The sequence below is a fragment of the Narcine bancroftii genome, chromosome 8, assembly GCF_036971445.1.
Source record: "Narcine bancroftii isolate sNarBan1 chromosome 8, sNarBan1.hap1, whole genome shotgun sequence".
NCBI lineage: Eukaryota > Metazoa > Chordata > Chondrichthyes > Torpediniformes > Narcinidae > Narcine > Narcine bancroftii.
The window spans coordinates 83,376,048-83,403,038 of record NC_091476.1 but is presented as its reverse complement, the minus strand read 5'-3'; the positions used below and the strand labels follow the sequence as shown (position 1 = coordinate 83,403,038).

At 43.9% G+C, this 26,991-nt stretch overlaps 1 protein-coding gene across 5 annotated transcripts in view; it reads right to left on the bottom strand.

Annotated features, from left to right (window-relative positions):
* nfrkb (nuclear factor related to kappaB binding protein) overlaps positions 1 to 26,991 on the bottom strand; it is a 164,885-nt gene that overhangs the window by 81,018 nt on the left and 56,876 nt on the right. For 4 of the 5 annotated variants that reach the window (XM_069894378.1, XM_069894375.1, XM_069894379.1 and 1 more), the window contains exons 10-13: positions 22,531 to 22,636; positions 18,260 to 18,386; positions 12,220 to 12,297; positions 4,136 to 4,215 (exon numbers count right to left, since the gene is read on the bottom strand). In XM_069894378.1, coding sequence (XP_069750479.1) covers positions 4,136 to 4,215; positions 12,220 to 12,297; positions 18,260 to 18,386; positions 22,531 to 22,636 — 391 coding nt within the window. The remainder of the gene's footprint in view (positions 1 to 4,135; positions 4,216 to 12,219; positions 12,298 to 18,259; positions 18,387 to 22,530; positions 22,637 to 26,991) is intronic. The other variant, XM_069894377.1, reaches the window with a different exon arrangement.

Genomic DNA, 26,991 nt, shown 5'->3' with positions numbered 1-26,991 from the left:
AGGTTATCTATTGTAAAAGGGAGTAGCTTATTTTGCGTCAATATTAGTTTTGGTAATTGATAATTTGTTTTATTTCTTTCTACATGAATCTTCTTCCAAATATTGAGGAGATGATGTAATACTGGAGAAGTTCTATGTTGTACCAATTTTTCGTCCCATTTATATAATATGTGTTCAGGTATCTTTTCCCCTATTTTATCTAATTCTAATCTAGTCCAGTCTGGTTTTTCCCTTGTTTGATAAAAATCTGATAGGTATCTTAATTGTGCGGCTCTATAATAATTTTTAAAGTTTGGCAATTGTAAGCCTCCTTGTTTATACCATTCTGTTAATTTATCTAATGCTATCCTCGTTTTCCCCCCTCTCCATAAAAATTTCCTTATTATTTTCTTTAACTCTTTGAAGAATTTTTCTGTCAGTTGTACTGGCAATGCCTGAAATAGGTATAATATCCTTGGAAAAATTTTCATTTTAATACAGTTTATCCTTCCTATCAGTGTTAGTGGTAGATCTTTCCAATGCTCTAAATCGTCCTGTAATTTTTTCATTAGTGGATTATAATTGAGTTTATATAATTGGCCTAGATTTTTGTTTATTTGTACACCTAGGTATCTTATTGCCTGCATTTGCCATCTGAATGGAGATTCCTTCTTAAATTTTGAGAAATCCGCATTATTCATAGGCATTGCTTCACTTTTATTTACGTTTATCTTGTAACCCGACACTTCTCCATATTCCTTCAATTTCTTATATAATTCTTTTATTGATAGTTCTGGTTCTGTTAAGTACACTATAACATCATCCCCACTGACATATATTACAAACCCACCAACTCCCACAACTACCTGGACTACACTTCATCAGATCCTGTCCCCTGCAAGAATTCGATCCCCTTCTCTCATTTCCTCTGATCGCCACATCTGTTCCCAAGATAAGGAATTCCAATCCAGATCTTCTGAAATGTCTGCCTTCTTCCACAAACAAGGCTTCCCCTCACCCGCATCTCCTCCATTTTCTGCTCATTTGCAGGACTGATCTACTGCATCCGGTGCTCCCTTTGTGGCCTTCTCTACATTGGAGAGACTGAGTGCAGACTGGGAGATCGCTTTGCTGTGCCTCTTCATTCTGTCCGCACCAGTAGCCAACCATTTTAGTTCTGTGTCACACTCCCACACTCGTATGTCTGTCCATGGCGTCATGTACTATCCCACCAAGACCATCCGCAAATTGGAGGAACAACACCTGATTGTCCGTCTGGGCATCCACCAGCCACATGGCATTAACATCGACTTTTCTGGTTTCTGCTAACCTTCTCTTGTCTTCCCACTCCCCTTCTTAGTTCTCCTCCCTCCCTTCATCCAGCCATCCATCCTCTCCTTGATTGTTCCAATCCCCTCCATTCTCCACCAATCACCTCCCGTCTTGTGACCACCACTCACCTCTACTCTTTTGTTCGGATGCCTGCCAACATTTCCCCAAACCTTGATGAAGGGCTCAAGCCTGAAATGTTGGTTATATATTTTTACCTTTGCGGTATAAAGGACACACTTTGACCCGTTGGGTTTCTTCATCTTTGTGTTTTTACTACCAATTTCCAATTGACCCAAACTGATTCATGTCCCAATTTCCCCACTTCATTACCACGTCCAGCAAATCTGTGGGCTTGAAGCACACATCAAGAATTCTTCCACTTTTCCATTTACGCTCCTATAATTTTAGTCGATATCTGCATAATTATTCCACTACTGTTATTCTGCATCAGTCACACCAATCACTTGCCTGCAGAGTTTCCTTCTATTCCTGGGGTGGCCAAACTTGCTTAATATAACAGCCGCATACCATAAACTTCGCTAACACTATCGTTAGCTTCAGATGCCTAGGAGGGGATGGGCTGATGACAATCAACCGGCGACCCAACTTCCCGTGCCTGAGAGCCCCCCTCCCGGCTACCCAACACCCTGCTGTCTGACAGCCCCCCAGTGTGGGACATCAGGGCTGGGGCGGCTGGCGTGGGAGGTTGCCCACCCCGGCATAGTTTTGTTGGGAAAGTATTTTCCAATCCTTATCTTGCAAATACTGCAGATAGTGAAGAAGCCCTGTTTCAAAGGGAGCAGTTTTCCAAGATTTTTTTCTAATCAAGTCTACACACCAAATGTTAAGTTATTCTCTCTTGCCCCTTTAGCCGCTTTCAGATGCTCGGACGCAGATAATGCACCTGTAGAGACCCTTTCAGGTGGTTTTGCCTGGGAAATGCAGCTCCAGAGCCTTGTGGGTGTGAAGCTTTCAATTGTTCTGCCACTTAAAAGGTCTGCAGTGGGGAGAGGTGCCACGGAGCCATCGCCGGCTCCTAGGGCTGGGGTGGCCAGCGCGGGACGTCGGGGCAGGGGCGGGTCGCGTCGGACGCTCCAGCCTCGACGTACTGTTAAAGGTCAGAAGGTTAGTGCGAGAGGGGTAAAATTTAAAGGAAATTTGCGAGACTTTTTGTTTACACAGAGTGGTGGATGCCTGCAACGCACCATGAGGGGAGAGGGTGGAAGCTGATAAAACAGTGACAACCAAAAGGCAGGTACACGGAACAGGGACTGCAGGCCACATGCAAGCAGATGTGATAGTTTAGTCTGGCCTTTTCCTTTCTATATTTTTATGTTATCCCCGACAAATCTCGAGTGGTGCCTGGTGCAGTATGTGTGCCATTTGGATGTTCTACCTGCAGAAGTTCTGTTCCCTCAGGTGCTCTGGTTTCCTCCTATGTCTCAAATGCTAGACGCCCAATGGGTTGACTGGTCTCTGTAAGCTGCCCCTAATGGTGTCTCAGGATAAGAAGGGGGCAAAGCAGCTAGCAGTTTTCAGGTGCCTAGCAGTGGGCAGGCTACTGACAGTCAGTTGGAGACCTGCTGACAGCCACCCTTCCCACTGCCGACACCTATCCTCCCCACATGTAAGGTGTTGCCGCAAGCCGCACAGTACATGTCAAAGAGCCGCATATGGCTCGCAAGCCGTGGTTTGGCCACCCCGCTCTATTCTTTTGTAATTCCAATCAAATTGTCCTCCCTTTGGCATTTCTGATAACTGCAGTAGTTTGTTCAGTTGACACTGCTGTCCTGACCCACCTTTCTTAAACTATAAAGTCTAGGAATATTAAGTTCACGATCCTCATTTTCAATCCAAAGGATGAATAATGCAGGTCACTCAGCCCAACCAGTCTACCCCATTTATACTAGACTTGAAGCCCACCCAGTCTTTCCTTATCTAAACCCACCAGGAAAACCTACCTGTATATTCCCTTCTGTCTTAACCTCACCTTAAACGGATTAATGCCCATCGCTGCAATAATTCCATGTCAGCTTGATGCCCATCACTCCACTCTGTGCTAAATTAATCCCTGGGTGGAATTTACTTATTAAAATCAATTTTAAAGCAATCTTTTCTATAAAGTAGAAATCTTCATAATTTACAATCTCGATCAATCCTCAACTAGCTAACATTTAAAATGTCCCAACCTATAGGTGCCAACCTATAGAAATGGGCCAGTGGAGGACAGGAGTCTGTAATTGCATTAAGAAACAACAACATTCACTGTAGTTGTTCCAGCTCCTTCACAACACGGAGATAAATCAACTGGATGAAAAAAAGTTGAGAGTTACACAGAATGTCAAGGTATGCATCAGCCTCTTCCCTCTAATAAATCTCTCCAGAGCGTAGTGGGCTGAGGGGGTCTTTTGTAGAGGCTTTAAAAATTGAGGGGTATAGATGGGGAAAATGGTCCCAGTATTTTACCCAGAGGGGATGAATCCAAAAGAACAGGGTGTAGATTTAAGGTTCAAGAGAAAATATTGAAAAGAGTCCTGAGGGCCACCTGCTCCACAGAGGGAAGTGGGGAGATGAAACAGACTGCCAGGGGAAGTTGTAGTTGTACAATGGTAACATTCAAAGGCCATTTAGACAGGAAAGGTTTAGAAGGAAATGGGTTGAATGCAGGCAAATAGAATGAGCTTGGGCAGCGTGGGCAAGTTGGGCTAAAGGGCCTGTTTCCTTGCTGGAGAACTCGATGCCTTTAAATTATTTGAAAGAGCCAGATAGGTAGAGGGATAACTTGTTTTCAACTTGCATTTAAAAAGGGTAGCTGCTTATGTACCTTTGGAAATGTCTGATCCTTTACATCGAACCACTGCTGACACAAGAAAGTCATTTCCTTCTCCGAGTCATGTCCAGAACCTGGAGAATTGGGAGGAGGAAGTAATTGAAACAATTAGAACCAAGAACACACCAAAGAGCAGGCCATTTGGCCCATCTAGTCTATGTCAAACTGTATATTCCGCCTAGTCCCATTGACCTGCACCCATACCCCTGGCATCCACGTATCGATTCAATCTTCTCTTCAATGTCAAATCGAATCAGTATCCACCATCTCAGCTGGCAGCTCATTCCATACTCTCACCACCCCTTGAGTGAAGAAACTCCACCAAATTCCCCTTTAACATCTCATCTTTCACCCTCAATCCATGTCCTCTGGTTTGTATCTCACCTAACCTCAGTGAAGTGTTTGCATTTACTCTATCTATACCCTCATAATTTTGTATACCTTTATCAAATCTTCCCTCGTTCTCCAATGGTCCATGGAAAAAAGTCTTAACCTTTAACCTTTCCCTCTAACTCAGCTCTTCAAGTCCCAGCAACATCCTTGTAAATTGTCTCAGCACTCTTTCGATCTTATTATCTTCCCAGTAGGTAAGTGACCAAAACTGCACACAATACTCCAAATCTGGACGCACCAATGGCTTGTATGCTTCAATGTAACATCCCAATTCCTCTACTCAATACCTGTATTTATGAAGGCCAATATACCAAAATCTTTCATTAGGACTCTATCCAACTGTGGCACCATTTCCAAGGAATTATGTGCCTGTATTTCTAGATCCCTCCATTCTCCCACACTCTGCAGTTCTCAACCATTTAACACCCAAGTCCTCCTCTGGTTTGTCCTCCCAAAATGTATCACCTCACACTTACCCTAATTATATTCCATTTGCCATTTTTCACCACATTCTTCCATTTGGTACTGAAAGCCTTCCTCTCTGTCCACTACATCCTCAATAAACTGGAAATTTGTTCATCCAATTTACCATATTATCAGATCATTGATATAGATGAGAAATAGCAATGGGCCCAGCACCAATTCCGAGGCATGTCACCAGTCACAGGCCTCAAGTCAGAGAGGCAAGCCTCTACAAACATCCTCTGACTTCTACCACAAATCCAATATACCGGTTCATCCTGGATGCTATGTGACTGAACCTTCTTGACCAACCTCCCACACGGGCATTTGACAGTCATCAGCCATAACCTTTGATTTTAATTACAAAAGCTCCTCTAATTTAGCTCACAGGTCATTCAGGCCACAGAACTCCTTCTGAAAATTGCTCCAATCTCACTAGATGTGTCCATCAATCATTTAATTAAGAAAATCGAAGAAGAGATTCCTGGGGCCTGGACAAAGATATTTGTATCCTCACGAGCGAGAGAAGAGGCCCCCAGAGGACTGGAGAATGGCTTTGATCAAGAAAAGAAAAATGGATAATCTGGGAAATTATTGGAAAGGATACTCTGGAATAAGATTTATGCACACTTGGAAAGTCCAGGTCAGATTAGACAGCCACATGGTTTTGTGAGGGGTAGGTCATCTTTTTCCAATTTGTTTGAAATTTTGAGGAGGTGACAAGATGGTTGATGAGGGTAGGTGAGCCATGATTCGAATGATGAAGCAGACTCGATGATCCAAATAGCCTAATTCTGCTCCTATGGCCTATGGACTTTATTAAGGTGTTTGAGAACGTCCTTCCTAATGGGACAGAATTAGCTAGCTCACAGGGCAATGGTGGAAGGTTTTATTCGAGCTGGAGACCTGTGACCAATGATGTTCAGCAAGGATCAATGTTAGGAGCTCTCTAATGTGTAATATATATAAAAATGACACGAATGAAAAAGAAGGTGGGTGGATTATAAGTTTTCAGATGACGCCAAAGTTGATGGAGTTCTGGACAGTGCAGAAGACTATCAAAGAATATAACAAGATAAGCATCAGTTACAGATATGGGCAGAGTAAAAAGTGCAGGACTTGGAGTTGGGTGAGGCTGCCGGCGCTTGGGGTTCTTCTGCCCAGTTGTTACACCAACGGTTCCGTACAGGTTTTAAATGGACTATAGAAGGGGCTGGTCATTTCTTTTTTAAACATAGTGAATCCTTGGACATCCATGCCCAAGATGGTGATGCCCATGCTCAGCACCCCAGACCAGGAGGATTATGGGCTCCGGGAGAGTAAAGGACTGGCGCGGGGCAGTTTAGTGGGAGAACGCCACCCACCCCTCACTGCTGATAAGGAAAAGCCTGGAAGAGGACCCTGAAAGAAGATGACCGTGGCAGTGGACCAGCGAAGGTTCCAAGGCTGAAGGGCTCACCCCAGGCTGTGGGCTGCTGGTGACCAGCTCATAAGAACCAGGTATGGGGACGGGGATTCAAGAGGGTACTGATGGTGAGCAGAGCTCCCGAATGACCTCAGGTACGAGGAGCTTCCTGATCATATCAGAGGTTCAGAACTGGGAGCTCAGCTTCACCGGTGGAATCAACAGGAGGCCGCATGGCTGCAGAGGTTGTGGGAGCACTAGAGATGAATCCACAGACAGTGTCTCTAAATGGACTCTCTCTCTGCTTCACTTTCTCTCACCGGTGGGGGCACCAGGCTAGTGGCACCTTTGCATGGATTTAAGATATTGACACATTTTGTGCCTATGTAAATGACAATAAAAGAATCTTGAAAAAGAAATGGCTATGAAGTTTAATCTGGACAAGTGCGAACTTTGAAAGGATAAATGTAAGGATAACGTAACAGTTTATGTCTCTTAAAAGAATTCAAGTGCAAAGGGATCTGCAGGTCCAGGTCCATGGCTCACTGTAAGTGGCTACGCAAGTAAATAGGGAGGGAAAGAAGGCGTGTGGGATGCTTGGTTTCATGCAGTGAGCCACTGAGTATAAAGGTAAGAAGGCCATGTTACAGAGATATAAAACTTGCTAGAATAGTGTGTGTAATTCTGGTCGCTTCATTACAGGAAGGGTATGGAGGTTTTGGAAAGATACAGAAGAGGTTTATCAGGATGTTGCCTGTTTTAGAGAGTACGAGTTATCGGGAGAGAATGGACAAATTTGAGAGGCAGCATGGTTAGCGTAGCAGTTAGCACTGGGATGTTACAGCACCAGTGACGAGGCTCAAATCCCACTTCGTCTGTAAGGAGTTTGTATGTTCTCCCCGTGTCTGCATGGGTTTCCTCCCACTGTTCAAAACATACTGGAGTTGTAGGTTAATTGGGTATAAATTGGATGGCACAGACTAGCGGGCCGAAAAGGCCTGTTACCGTGCTATATGTCTAAAATTTAAAGTCAATTTATTTGGGCTGTTTTCTCCAGAGCATTGGAGGCTGAGGAGTGACCTAATAAGAGTTTATAAAATCATGAGAGCCATTGATATGGTGGAGAGACAGAATCTTTCCCACAAGCTAAAAGCATCAGATACCAAAGGACATCAGTTGAGGGGGAAGAAGTTTGTGCGGAGCAAATATTTTTACACAGAGAGCAGTGGGTGCCTGGAATAGAGGTGGAAGCAGATGCAATAGTAGCATTGAACAGGAAGGGGACACAGGGTGATTTATCAGGTGCAAGCAGTAGATTTTTAGCTTCATTGGTTATCAGGTTTGACACCAACACATGCTGAAGGGCCTGTTCCTCCTGTTGAATTTTAAATGGTCTATGACATGGTTAAAACGGTGGTTCTCAACCTTTTATTCCCAGTCACACACCACCTTAAGTAATCCCTTACTAACCACAGAGCACCGATGGCACCCTGTGTGTGTGCAGCATCCCATGCCAGAGGTGCTCTGTGGTTAATAAGGGATTACTTAAGGTGGTAAGTGGGGGAAAAAAAGTTTGAGACCCATTGGTCTAAATAAAAACAGAAACTTCTGCAAGTACTCAGCCAATGAAGCAGCATCCATGGAAAGAGAAACCAGTTAATGTTCAGGGGAGGGATCCTTGGCTAGCTGAGTTCTTGCAGCATGTTCTGCTTTTATTTCAGATTCAGCATTAGCTGTTTTGTTTCCCTTTGTAAAACAGTTTACTGAAGGTATTACATTATCAGATCAAACAAAACACCATTCCACATTGATGCTTCAACAGAGATAAATATTGCAGCTGGAATTGAACATGCATCAGTAAGACAAAAGGTTTAATGTTCACTCAGTGAATCTCTTTTCCAGTGCATCAGTGACATTTGTATAGAGTACCCTTCCTTGCCCTTACTTCCTTAATCAAGCTAATATTCTCACCGAGTGGTACTGTGACAGATTATGTTGTATTTGTATACAGATATGTTTTTGGGAGATAACTCGGGGCAGGGTTTTTAGTGTGGGTCACATACAAACACTTCAAAACAGATCTCATTTAAAATACTGGAGCTCTGCTCAAGCCAGACAGGGCGGCTCCTGGGGGCCTTTGCAAAAGCTTTGGGGAGTGTCCAAGAGACTTCACTAATGGATGGTTGTTTTGAAAAGCAACAGATGAAAGAGACTGGAGGAGTAGTTCAGAGCCGCAGGCTGTCTGGAGTGTAGCTTACTGTTCTAAGAGAGTCATGTGGTTTTGCAAGCAGAGAGAGAAAAACAGGCTTTTTCTCTGAGAGAGAGAGAGATCAGTTTTGCAGTACTACAGTCAGCAGCAGCAGCTAGGACTGGATCAGGACAAGCTGACAAGCTAGTGGAAAACCCCATTAGGAAGACGGGTCATGAGTGCTTAGTTCAGCTTGGTCAAAGCTCTTGTGGTTCATGCAAGAGGAGAGGACTGGCTGCCTAATGTTTCACTTGAAATAAGAGAAACAAAAAGGAACTCTGTGGTGATCTGAAAGAGAGAGGTTATCATCTGGATAACTCTGATGGGCCAAAGTTTCTTCGGCAAGACACTGACGTGGCTGATTGAAAGGGAAGTTTGTATCCCGGAACAACAAATCTCTCTCTGAAAACTGAGCGGTAACCATTTACCTTTCAAGCACCAAAGCCTGGTGAACTTCATAAATGTTAAATTCTGTGCACAGTATAAGAATTGCCTGCAACCGGTAAACTTGGAGGAATGAGAAGTGAGATTGGACTGTGAATGAAAGAACTTTTATGAACTTACACACACATCACATACACGTGCACTTAGAATTAGTTTAGTTAATAGTAATAAGTTTGATCCTGTTTAAAGATAATTAACAACAACTTTTATTTAAGTAACCATTTGTCTTGGTGAATATCTATTGTGGCTGTGTTTTGGGGTCCTCTGGGCTCGTAACAGTACTGCAACCCAGAAAAATTAACAAGGTCTCAGTGAGAACCCCTTCCCAGGCATCAGCCATTCAGCCTGGCTGCCGAAGCAGCTTCACCTGAATTTTCTAAGGCCAACAACAAAGAATCCATGAAACTCCTCCACTTAGAACCATCGAACACTACAGCACAGAAAATATGCCATTCGGCCCTTCTAGTCTGTGCTGAAACATCATTCCACCAGTTCAACTGACCTGCACCCATTCCATATCCCTCCAGATCTATCCCATCCGTGTATCTATCCAATTTATTCTTAAAACTTAAGAATGAGCTGCATTTACCATGTCAGATGGCAGCTCGTTCCAAATTCCCATCACTCTCTGAGTGAAGGTCCCCCTAATATTCCCCCTAAATCTTTCCCCTTTCACCCTAAGTCCATGTCCTCTTATATTTATCTGTTGTAATCTCAGTGGAAAGAGCCTACCTGCATTTACTCTGTCTGTGCCCCTCATAATCTTGTAAATCTCTATCAAATCTCCCCTCATTCTTTTACGCTCCAAGAAATAATCCTAAGCTTTAATCTTTCCTTGTAACTCAACTCCAGAAGAATTGGCAACATCCTAGTAAAACTTTTCTGCACTTTTTCAATCTTATTGATATCCTTCCTGTAGTTGGGTGACTAGAACTGCAAACAATATTTCATATTTGGCCTCACAAATGTGTTGTACAACTTTACCATAACATCCCAACTCCTGTACTCAATACTTTGATTTATGAAGGCCAAGATGCCAAAATCTTTCTTCACTACCCTGTCTACCTGAGATGCCACTTTCAAGGAATTATGTATCTGTATTCCCTCCATTCCTCCATACTCCTCAGTGCCCAACCATTTACTGTGTACGTCCTACCTTGGTTTGTCCTTCCAAAACGCAACACCTCACATTTGTCTGCATTAAATTCCACTGCCATTTTCTGGCCCATTTTTCCAATTGCACCAGATCCCTCTGAAAGTTTTGAAAGCCTTCCTCGCTGTTCACAACGCCTCCAATCTTAGTGTCATCAGCAAACTTGCTGATCCAATTCACCACATTATCATCCAGATCATTGATATAGACAACAAACAACAATGGTCCTAGCACTAATCCCTGAGGCACACCGCTAGTCACAGGCTTCGAGTCTGAGAAGCAAGATTTGATGCCTTCTGTAACACAATGAGGTAAACATTGCTGACAGAAGCCATCAGTCCATATCATGATACTCTACCAAACCTGGTGAGTTGAGCCTATCTTCCCCATGCTGAGCCAAGTCCCTCTCTCCTCGGGATAGACACATTCTGGGATAGTCTCCTACCTCCCCAGGATGGTCCTCTCCCCCGGGATGCACCCCTCTCTTCCAGGAGGGCCCCTCTCCCCCGGGATGAGTCTCTCTTCCCTGGGCCCAGCTGAGCTCCTCTTCCCCAGGACAGGCCCTTTTCTCCCCTGAGCATTCACTACTTTCCACGATCACAGCTCTACACAGAATACAACAGGTGGGTCCAGTCTTGCTAGAATTCCGCAGCCTGATGCAGGGCCAAACCTCCTCCGCTATGATTAAAGGTGCAATGTTGGTACTTTGGAAGGACAAGGAATGAATTGGTTTAAAGGCAGCAGGAGGCCGCAAGGGGTACCTGGATGAATTGGTCAGTGCTTCCAATTTAAACCTCTGTGTTCTATCTGATAATTGAGTTAATCTTATTTACAGGACAGGATAGAGCAGTTCATACCTTGCACTGCACACCATGTGCCATGTGGGAACCCCAGGGCACTTCCAAGTGGAGGCCAACAGGAAAGTCTGCAGACTCTGTGATTGTAGTACAATACACAAACATGCTAGGGAAACTCAGCAGCAAAGATTTTATTCCTCTTTCCCAAATCCTCCACCTCCATTGCATCTGCTCCCAGGACGAGGTCGTCTGTTCCAGGACATCTGAGATATCCTCCTTCTTCAGAACACGTAGTTTCCCTTCACCCATATCACTGCTATTTCCCTCTCATCTGCCCTGGACCCCTCTGCCACCAACATAACATAACCAAGTGTCCGTAGATTCCCCTCCAGCACTCCCCGTAGCCACAGAGTTCAGTCCAAACCATCGAAAACCAGAGTTCCAGATCCAAACCTCCAACTTGGTCAGAAACCCTTCAGCACCCTCTGATACCTGGTGCCCCTTCAGCCAGTCTCCAGCAGTCCACAGCCTGGTGTGAATCCCTTGACCGCAGTTGTCAGCAGCCCGCAGCCTTCGTGGGTTCCTCGCCTCAAGTCACCAACAGCCCGCCCGCCTCCTGAGTGTGTTTCTTCAACCACAGAACTCTTTGCTGGTCCACTGCTGTGGTCACCATCCTGTGGGTCATCTCTTCTGATTTTCCTTTTCAAACAGGGGTTGGTCTCCCCGTTTTATGATACCCTATGCCCGTCCTCTGCTTCCCTGGAGTCTGTAACCCTTCGTGGCTAAACCCCTCCTAAATACAGGCCATTTAAAGTCTGTACGGAGCTGATGGCAGTCGGGCTGTTGGACCCCATGGGAGTTCTGTAACTCTGCTCTTGGCCTGCACCACCAACAGGGCTACCGTTACAGCAGCCCCGGAAGCACCGCCATTTTTGGCACATTCCTACATGAAGTATATCACAGCTCCCTTCTTTGTTTAAAACCATAAGCTCTTCCCCTGTCCGTGCCTTGAATATATTTTCCATCAACTCACACAATAGTCCAATTAATTGTTTAGGTCACTGGACGTTGAGAGATTTCTTACAAAGTAGTACTGAAACAGGAGGCCATTTGATCACACAAAACCTTTATGGGTGGCACGTTGCTCTCCTGGGGCAATATGTGCATCTGACTCACCGATCCACTGCCAGTGCTGGCCTCGTTCTCTGCAGTTTACGTATGGAGTGAAATTGGAGGGAACAGCTGCGACCCCACCTGTGTGAATAAGTTACGCATCATGCTTTACTCTTTCCAAACTTATCTCAGTCACTGTAAATCATGTTAGTGCATTGTATATGGTACATCCAAGGTAATTTAACATCTTCTGAATAAGTGCCAGCCACAAATAATGCAGATTTTTGTATTTGATCCCACGTGACCAGCATCAACAGCCAGGCTCAGTGTTTACCTGCCGATATACTCTCTCATTGATCCAGCTCCACAGTCACAGGTAACAGCCCCCATTGCACAATACAGCATGAGGCAGAAGAGGAGAGGGAAGAGGAGGAGGAGTGTGCAGTCAAGATATCAGGATGAGAGAGGAGAATAAGGGTTGTCAGAGAGATTAGGGAGGAATGCAGAGGACAGAGAAGGTCAAAGATCAAGGGATGAGAACTGGAGAGGCATGCGGGCAAAAGCCAGTCAGAAAGAAATGTGAAAAATGTTGCAACAGAGCCACGGAACACAAGACTCCAGCAGAGGAACAAAGTAAATGCACAGAAAGTCTGGGGAATATGGATGGATCAGCCATCACAGCAGTGCAGTTAATTCATACTGAACAGAAAATGCCCTGTTGTACTTCTAAAATGTTGGCTATAGCACGCAGGAAGTATTTGCTCCATAACACACCCAACTCCACGAATGGGACCTCAGGGTTTGTACACCAAATCCTTCTGCATGGGCAACGAGTCTCAAAAACTTCTGTGGTCTGTGGTAGATTTCAATGAACCCCTCCATTAACTCCACAACAATCAAGGTAGACACGGGATGGGGTTGGGGTTAGCACAATGCCCTTACAGCGCCAGCAATTGGGACTGGACTGGGGTTCGAATCCTGAGCTGTCTGTAAGGAGTTTATATGTTCTCCCCACGTTTGTGTGGGCTTTGTTAGGGGGCTCCTGTTTCCTCCCACCCTTCAAAATCTACTGGGGGTGTAAGTTAATTGGGGGTAAATTGGGTGGCATGGACTCATGGGCCGAAATGGCCTGTTACCATGCTGTATGTCTAAATTTATATAAAATGGTTAATTGGGGAAGGACCAATTACAAGGGGATTAGGCAGGAACTGGGGAGAGTAAATTGGGAACAGATGTTCTTGGGGGGGGGGGGGGGCGAATAAACACAGAAGTAATGTGGAGGATGTTTAGGGACCACTTGCGCAGAGTTCTGGTTAGGTTTGACCCACTGAAATGGGGAAAAGATGGTGGGAAAGGGGAACCATGGTTGACACAACATGCGAGGTAGCTAGTTAAGAGGAAGAAGGAAACATACATTAGATTTAGGAAGCAAAAATGAGGAAAGACTCATGATAAGTTTATGGTAGCCAAGAAGGAATTTAAGAAAGGACTTAGGAGAGCTAAAAGGGGGCATGAGAAGGCCTTGGCAAGTAGGATTAAGGAAAACACTAAGGCATTCTATGGATATGTGAAGAACAGGATGACAAGAGTGAAGGTAGAGCCGTTAAAGGATAAAGGAGGCAACATGTGCCTGGAGGCAGAGGAGATAGGGGAAGTCCAAAACAACTTCAGTGTTCACCAGACGGAGGAACCTTGGTCAAATTGAGGTCAGTATTGAACAGGCTTATGTGTTGGAGCATGCTAATGTTAAGAAAGACTAAGTGCTGCATATTCTTAAAAACATTGACATGTACTGGACTGGTCAAGATATACCACAGGTTAGAAGAGAGGGAAGAGATTGCTGGGGTATTGGCAATGATCTTTGCATCCTCGCTGGCCACAGGAGATGTACCAGAGGATTAGAGAATGGCAAATATAGTCCCCTAGATTAAAAAAAAGGTAATGAGGAGAATCCAGGGAAGTATACATCAGTGAGTCTTACGTCAATGGTGGGAAACCTATCAGAGAAGATTCTTACGGACATGATTTATGAGCATTTAGATAAGCATAGTCTTCTCAGGGATAGTCGCCATGGCTTTGTGAGGGGCAGGTCATGTCTCACGAGTCTAATTGAGCTTTTCGAGAAAGTGACAAAAGAAATCAATGAAGATGATAGATGAGGGTGGTAGATGAGATGTATATGGATTTTAGTCAGGCATTTAGTCAGGATCCTTGTGGTAGACTCATTTAGAATACCATGAGGCATAGGATCCATGGAACCTTGGCTGTGTGAATTCAGAATTGGCTTGCTTGTAGAAAGCAGAGGGTAGTTGTATTTGGAATATTTTCTACCTCTAGGTCCGTGACTACTGGAGTTGTGCAGGGATCTGTTTGGCACCTCTGCCCTTTAAAATTTTTATCGATAACCTGAACGAAGAAGTGATAGGAGAGGACAGTACATTTGCAGATGATACGATGGTTGGAGGAGTACAATGGATAGTGTAAAAGTTTTTTGTAGGTTACAGAAGAATATGGACAGAACACAGTGTTGAGTGGAAAAGTGGCAGATAGAATTCAATCTGGGTAAGTGTGAAGTGATACATTTTGAAAGGTCGAACTTGAAGGCAGAGTACATGGTTATTGGCAGGATTCTTAACAGGTTGAAAGAACAGGGCTCCAAATCCAGAGATCTTTCAAGCTTACCACACAGGTTGATAGGGTAGTTAAGGTGGCTTGTGATATGCTCATCTCCACTTGTCAGGGGATTGAGTTCAAGAACCATGAGGTAATGTTGCAGCTCTATGAATCTCTGGTTAGACCACATTTGGGAAATTGTGTTCAGTTCTGGTCACCACATTACAGGAAAGATTTGGGAGCTGTAAAGTGTAGAGGAAATTTGCCTGCTTTGCGAGGCAAGTTAATAGAGCTGTGGATTTTCTCTTTGTAGCAAAGGATGAGAGGTTACTTAATGAAGGCCTACAAGATTACAAGAAGCATAGATAAGGTGGAAAGCCAGCACCTTTTCCCAGGGTGACAGTATCAAATACCAGAGGACATCTGGGTGGAGTGGAGGAAAGTTTTTAAGGAGAGAATCAGTGGTACTTTTTTTTACACACAGAGATTAGTGGGTGCCTGGAAGGCATTGCCAGGGGTAGTGGTGGAGGTTGGAAATCATGTATATTACATTTTTATGTATTATCATGTGACAATAAAAGGAGGTGAGATTTTAAAGACTCTTGGGCATTTGGATGAAGAAAAATAGAGGGTAATAGTTGTGAGATAGGGAAGGTTAGATTGTTGAGTAGGTTGATATCAGTCAGCACGACATCATGGGCCGAATGGCCGGTACTGTGGTGTATTGTTCTATGGCTGAATAACCTGGAGTTATCACGTACAGAATAACATAAAAATAGTGATTAAATTAGCCACCAATCAAAACACACAAGGTCAAGTGTCTCCATGGCAGTTGTTGAATTTAAATTCACTTACAAATAATCGAGAAATGAAAAACAATTAGTAAACTTGGTATCAAGTTTATTGTCACATGTACCAAGGGGGAGTGAGAAAGTTTGCTTGTTTTGCATCCCCTCCTTAGTTTTGCTGACACTGTGGGAGTTTGGTAATTGTAACCATGATGTTTCAAAAACATGAAATATGCTTGAAAATGTTGGAGACACTCTGCAGAGCACTGGGGTCTGATTGGGTGACGTTTGGGTTGCAGTGGTGATAACTTGTTTATAAAGAGTCAGTGATCACAGAGATAATATTCACACTCATGCACTCAATCCGTCAACAACAGGCTTTGAAAATAACATTTCACACAGCAACCTGCCACATGGTACTGTACAACACAGGAACACACCCTTCACCCTTCATCTGCGCCTGTCTCTGCTGCTTGCATATGATCCATATCCTTCTATTCCCTGCACATTTGTATCTATCTAGAGGACACTTATCTGTTTTCACTGCTACTCCTGGCAGCCGATTCCAGGCACCCACCACTCTGTATAAAGAAACTTGCCCCATACCATCTCCTTCAAAAAACCCTTAAACACATGTTCTCTCACGTGCAACTCTTTTACCCAGGGAGACAGATTCTGATTGTCTACCCTATCTATGCTTTTCATAATTTTGTAAACTTTCATCAGATCTCCTCTCAGCCTCTGAAGTTCCATATTTGCTATGCCACAGATTTCCAAAAAATGGCGTGCTGCTGCTGGGTGAGAATCCTGGAGAGCGGTGAAGAGAGATGTAGGGCTGCGCTGCAGGGTCCCACTGCTCAGTCCTGATACCGACGGTTCAGTACAGGTTTTAGATGGCCTGTTAAAGGAGCCGACGTATTTTTTTAATAAACTCCTGCAATCCCAGAAGTCTGTGCTGGGCAGCATACCACGAGGGGCTGCAGACTCCGGGAGAGCAGTGGACTGGAATAGGGCACCAGAAACAGCGACCCCCATCCCCATTGCATTGAGTAGGACAAGTATAGGAGACGACCCTACAGGGAAGGCAATCGATGCAGCAGACCAACAAGGGACAAAGCCCACGCAGGCTGCAAGTGGTTGGCGACGTGCGGTTGGCGACATGCGGTTGAAGGACTCACATAGGCTGCTGACTGGCCCGTGGGAATCAGGTATCAGAACCAGGATTCAAGAGGGTGCTGAAGGCAATGGCTCCCAAAGGGCCTCGGGCGCTGAAGGCTTCCTGATCGTCTCTGAGATTTGGACATGGAGCTCAGGTTGCCAATGGATTGAACTGGAGTCTGTGCCAGCTGCAGAGGATGTGGAAGTGCTGGAGAGACTCTCTTTTGCTTCTCTCCTATTGTTTGGGGCACCAGGCAGACAGAGATTGGAGTATATCATGTATATTACATTTTTATGTAATATCATGTGACAATAAAAGGAACCTTGAATCTCATAGCTCATACTGTCTAATCCAAACAACATCCTGATAAATCTCTTCTATTTCATATCCAAAAACTCCGCATCTTTCCTATAATGGTCCAACCACATGCGGTTGAACCAAAATTTTCCCTAGCTGCAACGTGACTTCCTTCCTCTCATACTCAATGCCCCACTCAATGAAGCAGCACCTCGTTAAAGATCCATCCCACCCTGGCTATATATCCTCACCCTCATCTTGACAGGAAGAAGGTTCGTGCGTGAGATTCAAGGACAGTTCCTTTCCCATCATGACCAATTCCTGAATGTACCTTGCCCCAGTAAAATGAAATATTGCATTGAATATGAGAGAAAGGAAGTCACACTGCTGCTAGGGATAGGAAGGATGTGGAGGTTTTGGAAATGAAATAGAAGAGATTTGCCTTTGCCCTGTAATTGAACCTGCACTGTGCTTTACTTGCTGTGCCATAGATTTCCAGCTGGACTACTCACAAAACAAACTTTCTCACTGCACCTTGGTACATGTGACAATAAACTTGAACTTGACTATCCTCGTCAGGTCCCCCAACTTAAACAGGAGTAAAACGCAAAAGTCTGCAGACACCGTGATTGAAGTAAAAACTCAATGCTGGAGAAACCCAGCAGGTCACACAGTGTCCTTTCACGATTTCAATTCTGCACCCTACTCCCACGCTGGCATGTTTGTCCATGGCCTTATGTACGTACTGTCAAACCCAAACCACCCATAAATTTGAGGAGCAACATTTAATTTTCCATCTGGGTACTCTCCAACCTGATGACATTAACATCGACTTCTCTAATTTCTGCTACCCTACTTATTCATTCTCCCTCTCTTCCCCATCCCCATTCCACCAGTTCTCAAAACCCCCTCCCCTCTCCATTCAGAGCTTTCCATTCTCCTCTTGTTTGCTGGTGTGCCCTCCCTCCCTCCCTCATCCACCTAATTCTTCTGTCTGTGGGACTGTGCCTCTCCCTCCACCATTTTGTTTGGGCATTTTGCTCAAACTTGGAGGACTCAAGCCTGAAACATCGATTATATATCTTTATCTTTGCTGTTGGACCTGCCGAGTTTCTTCAGCATTATGTTTTTACTCCCATCTTAAACATCCTGTCATCAACAATAAGAAATTCATTGCCCCAGAAATACTGTGGCAGTGACGCCCTCATCCCAGAAGGGAGTTAAAACAACTGGAAAACAAACTTACACGCACCTTCTCCAGAAAGGAAGCGTAGAGCTGAATGAACAAGTTCTGACCAGTTTGAGGCATCAGAGAACCAAGAGTTTAATGGACTGTGTGCAGAGATCTGCCAATCAAGCACCTTCTCCTCAATCTGTAAAAAGAGCACAAATCTGCACCAGAATCGTGTGCCAATCTCAACACCTGGTTCTCTCAGCCCTGCTTCATGATGAAATAAATAGGCAAAACCGGCAAATGAGAGATTTTGTTGCCAGTGACTATACTTTATGAGGTGTCTGAGAAGACAAATGGCTTAGTTATGGAAAAGATAGGGATTAGTAAAGAGAGGGTTTTGGAGCTTCTAGGGTCAGTAAAAGTGGATAAGTCTCCTGGTCCTGATGGGATTTTCCCCAGGACGTTAAGGGAGGTCAGGGAGCAAATAATGGAGGCACTGTCAGTGATTTTTCAATGATCACTGGAGGAAGGTGTGGTGCCACGGGACTGGAGGGTTGCTAATGTAGTTCCATTGTTTAAAAAAGGCACGAGGTGTTGGCCAAGTAATTATAGGCCTGTAAGCTTGACTTCGGTGGTAGGGAAAGTTATGGAGGATATTCTTAGAGATGATGTGTATAAATATCTGGATAGACAGGGATTGATCAGGAGAACCCAGCATGGGTTTGTGAAGGGGAAGTCATATTTGACGAACCTTGTTGAGTTTTTCGAAGAAAGGTGGATGAAGGTAGGGCAGTTGATGTAGTGTATCTGGATTTTAGCAAAGCTTTTGATAAGGTTCCACATGAAAGGTTAGTAAGGAAGGTTCAGTCACTAGGGATTAATAAAGAAATAGTAAGATGGGTTCAGAGGTGGCTGGAGGAGAGACAGCAGAGGGTCATGGTGGACAAATGTCTGTCAGGATGGAAGCCTGTGACGAGCAGCGTGCCTCAAGGATTGGTGCTAGGTCCCCTGTTGTTCATATTTATATTAATGATTTGGATGATGGGGTCGTTAACTGGGTAAGTAAATACGCAGACGATACGAAAATAGGGGGAGTGGTGGATAGCGAGGAAGGTTTTCAGGGATTACAGAGGGATTTGGTTTGTCTGGAAAATTGGGCTGAAAGATGGCAGATGTAATTTAATGTAGAGAAGTGTGAGGTGCTTCATTTCAAAAAAAAAATCAAAATAGGAAATATGTAGTAAAGGGGAGGACATTGGGGAATGCACAAGAACAAAGAGATCTTGGAGTTATGGTGCAGTATTCCTTGAAGGTGAATTCCCATGTTGACATGGTGGTTAAGAAGGCATTTGGTAAGTTCGCCTTCATAAATCATAGCATAGAGTATAGGAGCCAGCAAGTGATGCTGCGACTGTTTAAGGCGTTGGTGAGGCCTGGTTTGGAGTATTGTGTTCAGTTCTGGTCTCCAAATTATAAGAAGGATATAGATAAGGTGGAGAGGGTGCAGGGAAGATTTACAAGGATGTTGCCTGGCTTAAAATACCTAGAGTACAGAGAAAGATTGAAGAGGTTAGGACTTTATTCATTGGAACATAGATGGTTGAGAGGGGATTTGATAGAGGTGTTTAAAATTATGAAGGGAATAGATAGACTAGGTGCAAGTAGACTCTTCCCCCTGAGAGCAGGAGAGGTTGAAACATGAGGATACAAGTTTAGGGTAAGGGGGCAAAATTTTAGGAGAAACATTAGAGGATGCTTCTTCACTCAGAGAGTGGGGGCTGAATGGAATAATCTTTCGGAGGAAATAGTTGAGGCAGAGTCAATTCTTTCATTTAAGAGGAGGCTGGATATATACATGGATAAGAGGGGGTTGGAGGGTTATGGGTGGAGAATAGGCAGGGATGGGGGGTGGGGAGATGTAGCAGAGTTGAACTGGCGTGGACTTGAAGGGCCGAGATGGCCTGTTTCCATGCCATAAATGGTTATATGACTCTTGTAAACTTCTACAGGTGTACCACGGAGAGCATTTTAGCTGGTTGCATCACTGCCTGGTATGAAGGCGCCAACTCTCAGAACAAGATTAAACTCCAGAGGGTTGATAAGGGAGGTCAGGGAGCGACATCACAGGCACCAGACTTCATCGAGGACATCTACATGAGGCGGGGTCTTAGAAAAGCAGCCTCTATTCTCAAAGACCTTTCCGCCCCCCCCCCAACCACCCAGGCCATGTCCTCTTCACTCTGCTACCATCGGAAAAAAGGTACAGGAGCCTAAAGACGAGCACTCAGCGGCACAAGGACAGTTACTTCCCCGCTGCCATCAGATTCCTGAATGATCAATGAACCAAAGACACTGCTTTACTTTTCGTACACTGTTATTGTTTTTTGTAGTAATGTACGATGGTTATAATATGAATGTTTGCACTGTGATACTGCCACAAAACACCAAATTTCATGACTTGTTCGTGACAATAAATTCTGATTCTGACGAGATGGATGGGCAATTTGGGAGGAAGGACATAAAGTGCCTGCAGTGTGATATGTACAGGTTAAATCGGGGCAGAAAGTTGTAAAAAATCAGATGGAGAGTAATATGGGAAAATGTGAAGTGATCTTGATCTATTTTGGAAGAAGGAATGAAAAAGTAAATTAATTGCTCAAATGAAGTTAGACTCCAAAATACTGGAGTTCAAAGGGAGCTGTGGGCCCTAGTGGATACAATGTGGAATTTGAATGGAGACACTGCAGTTATTGGAAAGGCAAATTGAATGCTGGGCCCTTATTCCAAGAGTGTGGAGCTCAAGTGTACAGATCTTTTAATGCAACTTTCTTGCGTGCTAGTAAGACTGCATCGGACTGCATGCAGCTTTAAAGAAGCATTAGCTTCCATTGGAGGGGACGCAGAGAGGTTCATTAGGTTTATTTTTGGGATGAAGAAATCTGCATTTGAAGAGTGATTAGCAAATCAGGCCTTATTAACTGGTGTTAGAAGAATGAGAGGTGATCTTTTGAAACATACTTCTGAGAAGGATTAACAGGGAGAACACTACAGAATGTTTCTCCTAGAGAGGTATCCAGAATTGGGGACAGGCACCATCATTTAATGAAGGCAGAATAGACTGAAGGTGAACTTGCAGGTTGAGACGGTGGTGAAGAAGGCAAATGCAATGCTGGCGTTCATTTGTAGAGGAAAAGAATACAAGAAGAGGGATGTGATGTTGAGACTTTATAAAGCACAACCTCCCAGGGCATTACATTGTGAGCAGTTTTGGGCTTGTCATTTAAGAAAAGATGTGCTGCCGTTGGAGACGGTGAAGAGGAGGTTCACAAGGATGATTTCTGGAATGAAAGTGTTATCCACTGAGGAACATTTGACCGCTCTTGGCCTGCACTCCTTGGAATTTAGGAGAATGAGGGTGGATCTTATTTAAACATTTTCATGGACAGAGTAGATGTAGAAAGGCTGTTTCCCATGGTGGGAGAGTCTAGGACAAGAGGGCACAACTTCAAGATAGAAGGGCATCCACAGAGATGTGGAGGAATTTCTTGAAACAGAGGGTGGTGAATCTGTGGAATTTGTTGCCACAGGCGGTTGTGGAGGCCAAGTCATTGGGTATATTTAAGACAAAGAATGATAGGTTCTTGATTAACCAGGGCATTAAAGTTATGGGGAGAGGGCTGGGCAGTGGGGCTCTGTAGGAAAATGGATCATAATTAAATGGTGGGGCAGACTCATTGGGCTGAATAGTCTCTTTCTGAGAAATAATGTCTTATTATGAGAAATAATCTTTTTAAAGCTATGTCAGGATAGGCAAAGAAGCAGGAATGATGTATGGTGGAGGGAGGAAGGTGAGAGGAGGTGTGTGCAGGCAGGTGAGTACGGAACAGGATGAAAGGAGCCCCGTACCCAAGAAAGGCAGCAATCCCTAGGCAAATGGAAAGGATAGATCTTCTTTGGAATACCTCACTCCTCTTCCGACCGCATGAATTTCTCACCAGTGTGGAACAAACAAGTTACTGCAGCTCGCTGAAGTAGCTACAACTAGTGGGCTGTTCAGGACAACAGATTGCAGGCAGTATGATCATTATACCAGAAGTTGAAGTTACACATGGTGGAATTGAATAGATAAGTCTGCAGATTTGGAGTTGAATGCAAAATGTAAATGTGCGGCAGAAACTCAGCATCAATAAGAAGTAAATGGCAACCAAGGTTTCCGGTCTCGACCAAGGGCTCAGGCCCAAAACTATCATTATCCTTGACTTCCTCTTGATGCCGCGTAACCTGTTGAGCTTCTCCAGCACTCATGTATTGCCCATTACACATGCTGATGTTCTGCCACTTACCCAGGCTATACTCGCCTCTCCCTCTGCCAGTAAGATTTCCTGCAGCAGACTAAAGAAACAAGCCGTGATTCCTGGAACCGTCGTCAGTTTTACTGAATCAAGTGCCCTGCAAAATACATATCAGTCACTCAATATCTTAGGAGCTGCATTAATGCCAACACAGTTAGACAAGTATTGAATCTAGTTCTAAGACGACTGTTGGCGAAATGATAAGCTGTTAACAAAATGTCAGCCAGGCCTCTTTTCCAGCTTCCAGCTGTGAGACTCAGTCATGAAGCCTTGAAATAGTGTCTGTGCTAACCCTCATCGTGCACCATTATTTAGATCATGGCCTACTACATGCCAGCGATTCAAATGCTCACCTAGCTGCCTCTTGAGTGTTTTGAATGTACAGTAAAATCCCCATTAGCTTGCACTCAATCAGCTTGAAACTCAAACAACCAGCAAAAAAAAATTGAGGAAATAAATTAGTAAAATAAATGTTCTCTGAAGAAGATGGGAGCAAACATTCAGCCAGCGGAGTGTCCCAGTCGTACCCCGCCCGCAGTAGCTGCTTGAATAAAGTATGAGAAAAGTTGTGTTTCAATAAAATAGTGGTGCCCAAGATGAATAACTGGCCAATGCCACTGGGTTTTTCTCCCAAAGTGTCTTCCTATCCCTGCCTAGTAAAAGTCATATTATTAAGTACATTAAGTTCATCTGTAAACTTGGGAGAGGGGGGTTTAATTCTGATGATGCCATGGTTAGCATAGTGATTAGCGCAACGCTGTCACAGCGCCAGCGACCGGGATTCAAATTAAAGGAAGGTGTGCCGAGGGCCTGACCAGGACACTGACATGGAGATGAGAGGGGTTGAGCCAAGGGCCTGACCAGGACACTGACACTGGCATGGAGGTGAATCGGGTTGCATCGAGGGCCTGACCATGACACTGGCGTGAAGGGGAGTCGGGTTACACCGAGGGCCTGACTGGGACACTGGCGTGAAGGGGAGTCAGGTTCCACTGAGGGTCTGACCTGGACACAGGCGTGGAGGTGAGTCGAGTTGCATCGAGGGCCTAACTGGGACACTGGCGTGGAGGTGAGTCGGGTTGCACCGAGGGCCTAACCAGGACACTGGCGTGGAGGTGAGTTGGGTTGCACCGAGGGCCTAACCAGGACACTGGTGTGGAGGTGAGTCAGGTTCCATTGAGGGTCTGACCTGGACACTGGCGTGGAGGTGAGTTGGGTTGCACCAAGGGCCTGACCAGGACACTGGCACGGAGGTGAGTCGGGTTGTCAGCGTGAGGGGAGCAGATTTAATTATGACGGCAGCATGGTTAGCCAAGTGACTAGTGCGATGTGTCACAGCGCCAGCAATGGGGGTTCAAATTTAAATCTCGCATTTTTATGGGAATTACTTCATTAAGGTAAACTTTACATAATCAAAGATTACAATACTGTTTTTATTTTCAACTGACTACATATTGCAATCTTTTGTCTTTTAAATGGTGTTTTTTTGAATACTTAATTTAAAATTTTTCAGTTACAATACAAATACTCCCCTCCCCTCTTCCCCCCACCCGCCATCCCCCTAAATCCCACCCTCCTCCCCCCCACCATAAACCACAAAGTAGGAAAAAAGAATGGAGATTTAAACCATTAAGCAAAGTTATACATTAAGTCCCCATGGATCAAAGCCTCAAGTGGGCTAATATTGAGTTCGCTATTGTTGATGAGAATAATATGACTCCATTTATTTATAAATCAAATACTAAGTTATTAATTGTTAATAAAAATCCACCTATTTTGAGACATTTATTTGAATTATAGAATAGGTTGAATGATGAGATAGGTGCACAAGGGAAAATTTCAGGTAAGATACCTTTATATCCAAAAACTTTTTCCCTTCACCTTTAATAATCAGTTTTTTAAAATATGGTATCAAAAAGGAATTAAAACTGTTCAAGATTGTTATGAAGCTGGTTATTTTATTTTACTTCAAAGTATGAAGGAGAAATATGAAATTCCAAATAATACCCTCTTTGCTTATTATAGTTAAAGCCTTATTATTGGATAATTTTGGATATACTTTAAGATTACCAAGATAGTCAAATTTTGAAATTTTACTTACAGAAGGTGTTAAAAAAAAATTCTGAAATGTATAAATTATTGTAAAATAAGGTGCCCAAGTTAGATAGTAAAGTGATTTGGCTATTGTAATTGAGCGAGATGATTGGAGATCTATATGTAAGGATAATATGATGAAGATTATTAATGTTAGGTATAGGTTGGTTCATTATAATTTTTTACATTATATTTAACTCTTCAGAAATTAATCGGTGTATTCTTAATGCAGGAGTCTTTCGTATTGTCATTGTGAGTCTCAGTCAGCCGGAAAATTTGCATTTCCAGCGTCTGCGACCCTCATAGGTGCCAAATAATGGGGATTTTACTGTATCCAAAAAATCTTTTAAATTGTGCCCATATTCTCAATCACCTCCTCCATTACCTGATTGGCCAGTGTGTTCCATATTCCAACCATCCTTTGAGTGACGAAGCTGTTCCTCAGACTCCCTCTAAATCTTATACCTACCCTGTCCTCTCTAGCTTTTGGACCCCTCTGTAATGGGGAAATTTTTTCAACTGTACCTCCACCATCTGCCCTACCCATGTCACTTCAATCTCCTCTGCATCAAGGAACATCCAATTTTCCACATTCCCTTCGTAACTGAAACACTCCCACCCAGGCAACATCCTGGTGAAAAATCAAAGAAGCAGATGCTAGAATCGAAAACAAACAGAAAATTGCTGAAGTCACTCAGCAACCTTTCATAGTCAGTCAATATTTTGAGTCAAAATTATCAAGAATACGATTGAATATCCATTCTATCCAAGCAATTCTTTGTTTACTCAACATCTTGGTGTCTCTTCTGTGTCTTCTCAGGTTCAATAATTTCTTTGCTAAAATATGAAGACAAGATACTCCAGTTGTAGCCAAACCAATGTTTTATTATACTATACAAACTCCTCCCTGATCTCATATAACCTGCCCCAGCCAGATGCCAATTGTCCAGTCTGCTGTCTTCCCCACCTGTCCTGCCACCTTCAGGGATCCTTGGATTTCTACACCAAACTCCCTCTCTCATTCTCCCTAAAGTCCAACCATTCATGGTGTGTGTCCTATCCATTTTACACCTGGCAAAAGATATCACCTCACACTCAAGTAAATTCCATCTGTCACTCTACACTCATATTGCCAAGCAAAATCATCCCAGCAAAACATTCCAACGTTGATCAGTCAGCTTTCTCCATGACAAAGGTTTGGTTATTCCCTGGCTTTCCAAGTACAGATTAATCCCATTCCTCAAGAATCTTTTTAAATAACTTCCCTCCCAATGATGTAATTACAGGTCTTCTCTCTCCTGCCTTTCTCACTGGCCTGTGACCATCCAGAGCCACACCTGTGGCCGATGAAAATAATAACATATTCCAGAATTTCATTGCCTTTTCCCTGAATTCTCCTATGACCATATCCTTCTCCATGGTGAAAACCTATGAGGATTCTATTTTATAGAAATTCTCCCACCACGAACTTCTCCATATTACCATCAGCAATGTCTCCTCTACCCTCCACCATTTGTCTTGGAAATTGTATGCTCTTACTCAAATCTCAGGGGTTGCCCACCACTGTCCCTTTACTTAGACTGGGTATCTCTAAACACATTAAACTGGACACCTCCTTTCTTGCAGCTGAGTTCATCTCTGTCATCTCCTTGCTAACTCCTGGACCAAACCATTGCCATTGATCCCTGTTCCAGACCTTTTCTTTCTAAACCACTCCCTCCTCATAAATTTTCTGAATGTTTTTGCAAGTGCAGATTTATTGTCAGGGAACATACATGACATCACATACAACCCTGAGATTCCCTTTTCCTGCAAGTGCGGCAGAATTACCACTAATTGGTAGTGCAAAAAATAAACTGTGCACAATGTAAACATGTAAACAAATAAAAGAACTGTAAGCCGATAACAAACGTAAACAAACTGACTGTGCAATTCAGAGAGAACAAAGAAAATCAATAAATTGCACAAGTAAGAGTCCTTAAATGAGTCTCTGATTGACTTTGCCATTGAGGAGTCTGATGGTGGAGGGGTAGCGGCTGTTCCTGAACCTGGTGTGAGTCTTGTGGTACCTATACCTCTTTCCCAATGGCAGCAGCAAGAACAGAGCATGTGCTGGTTGTTGTGGGTCTTTGATGATGGCTGCTGCACTCCAATAGCAGCGTTTCCTGTGGATGTGCTCAATAGTGGGAAGGGTTTTGCCTGTGATGTCCTGGGCTGTGTCCACTACCTTTTGGAGGGCTTTACACTCAGGGGTATTGGTGTTCCCATACCACACCATGATGCAGCCAATCAGCACACTTTCCACCACACCTCTGTAGAAATTTGCCAGGGTTTCTGGTGTCATACCAAATCTCTGCA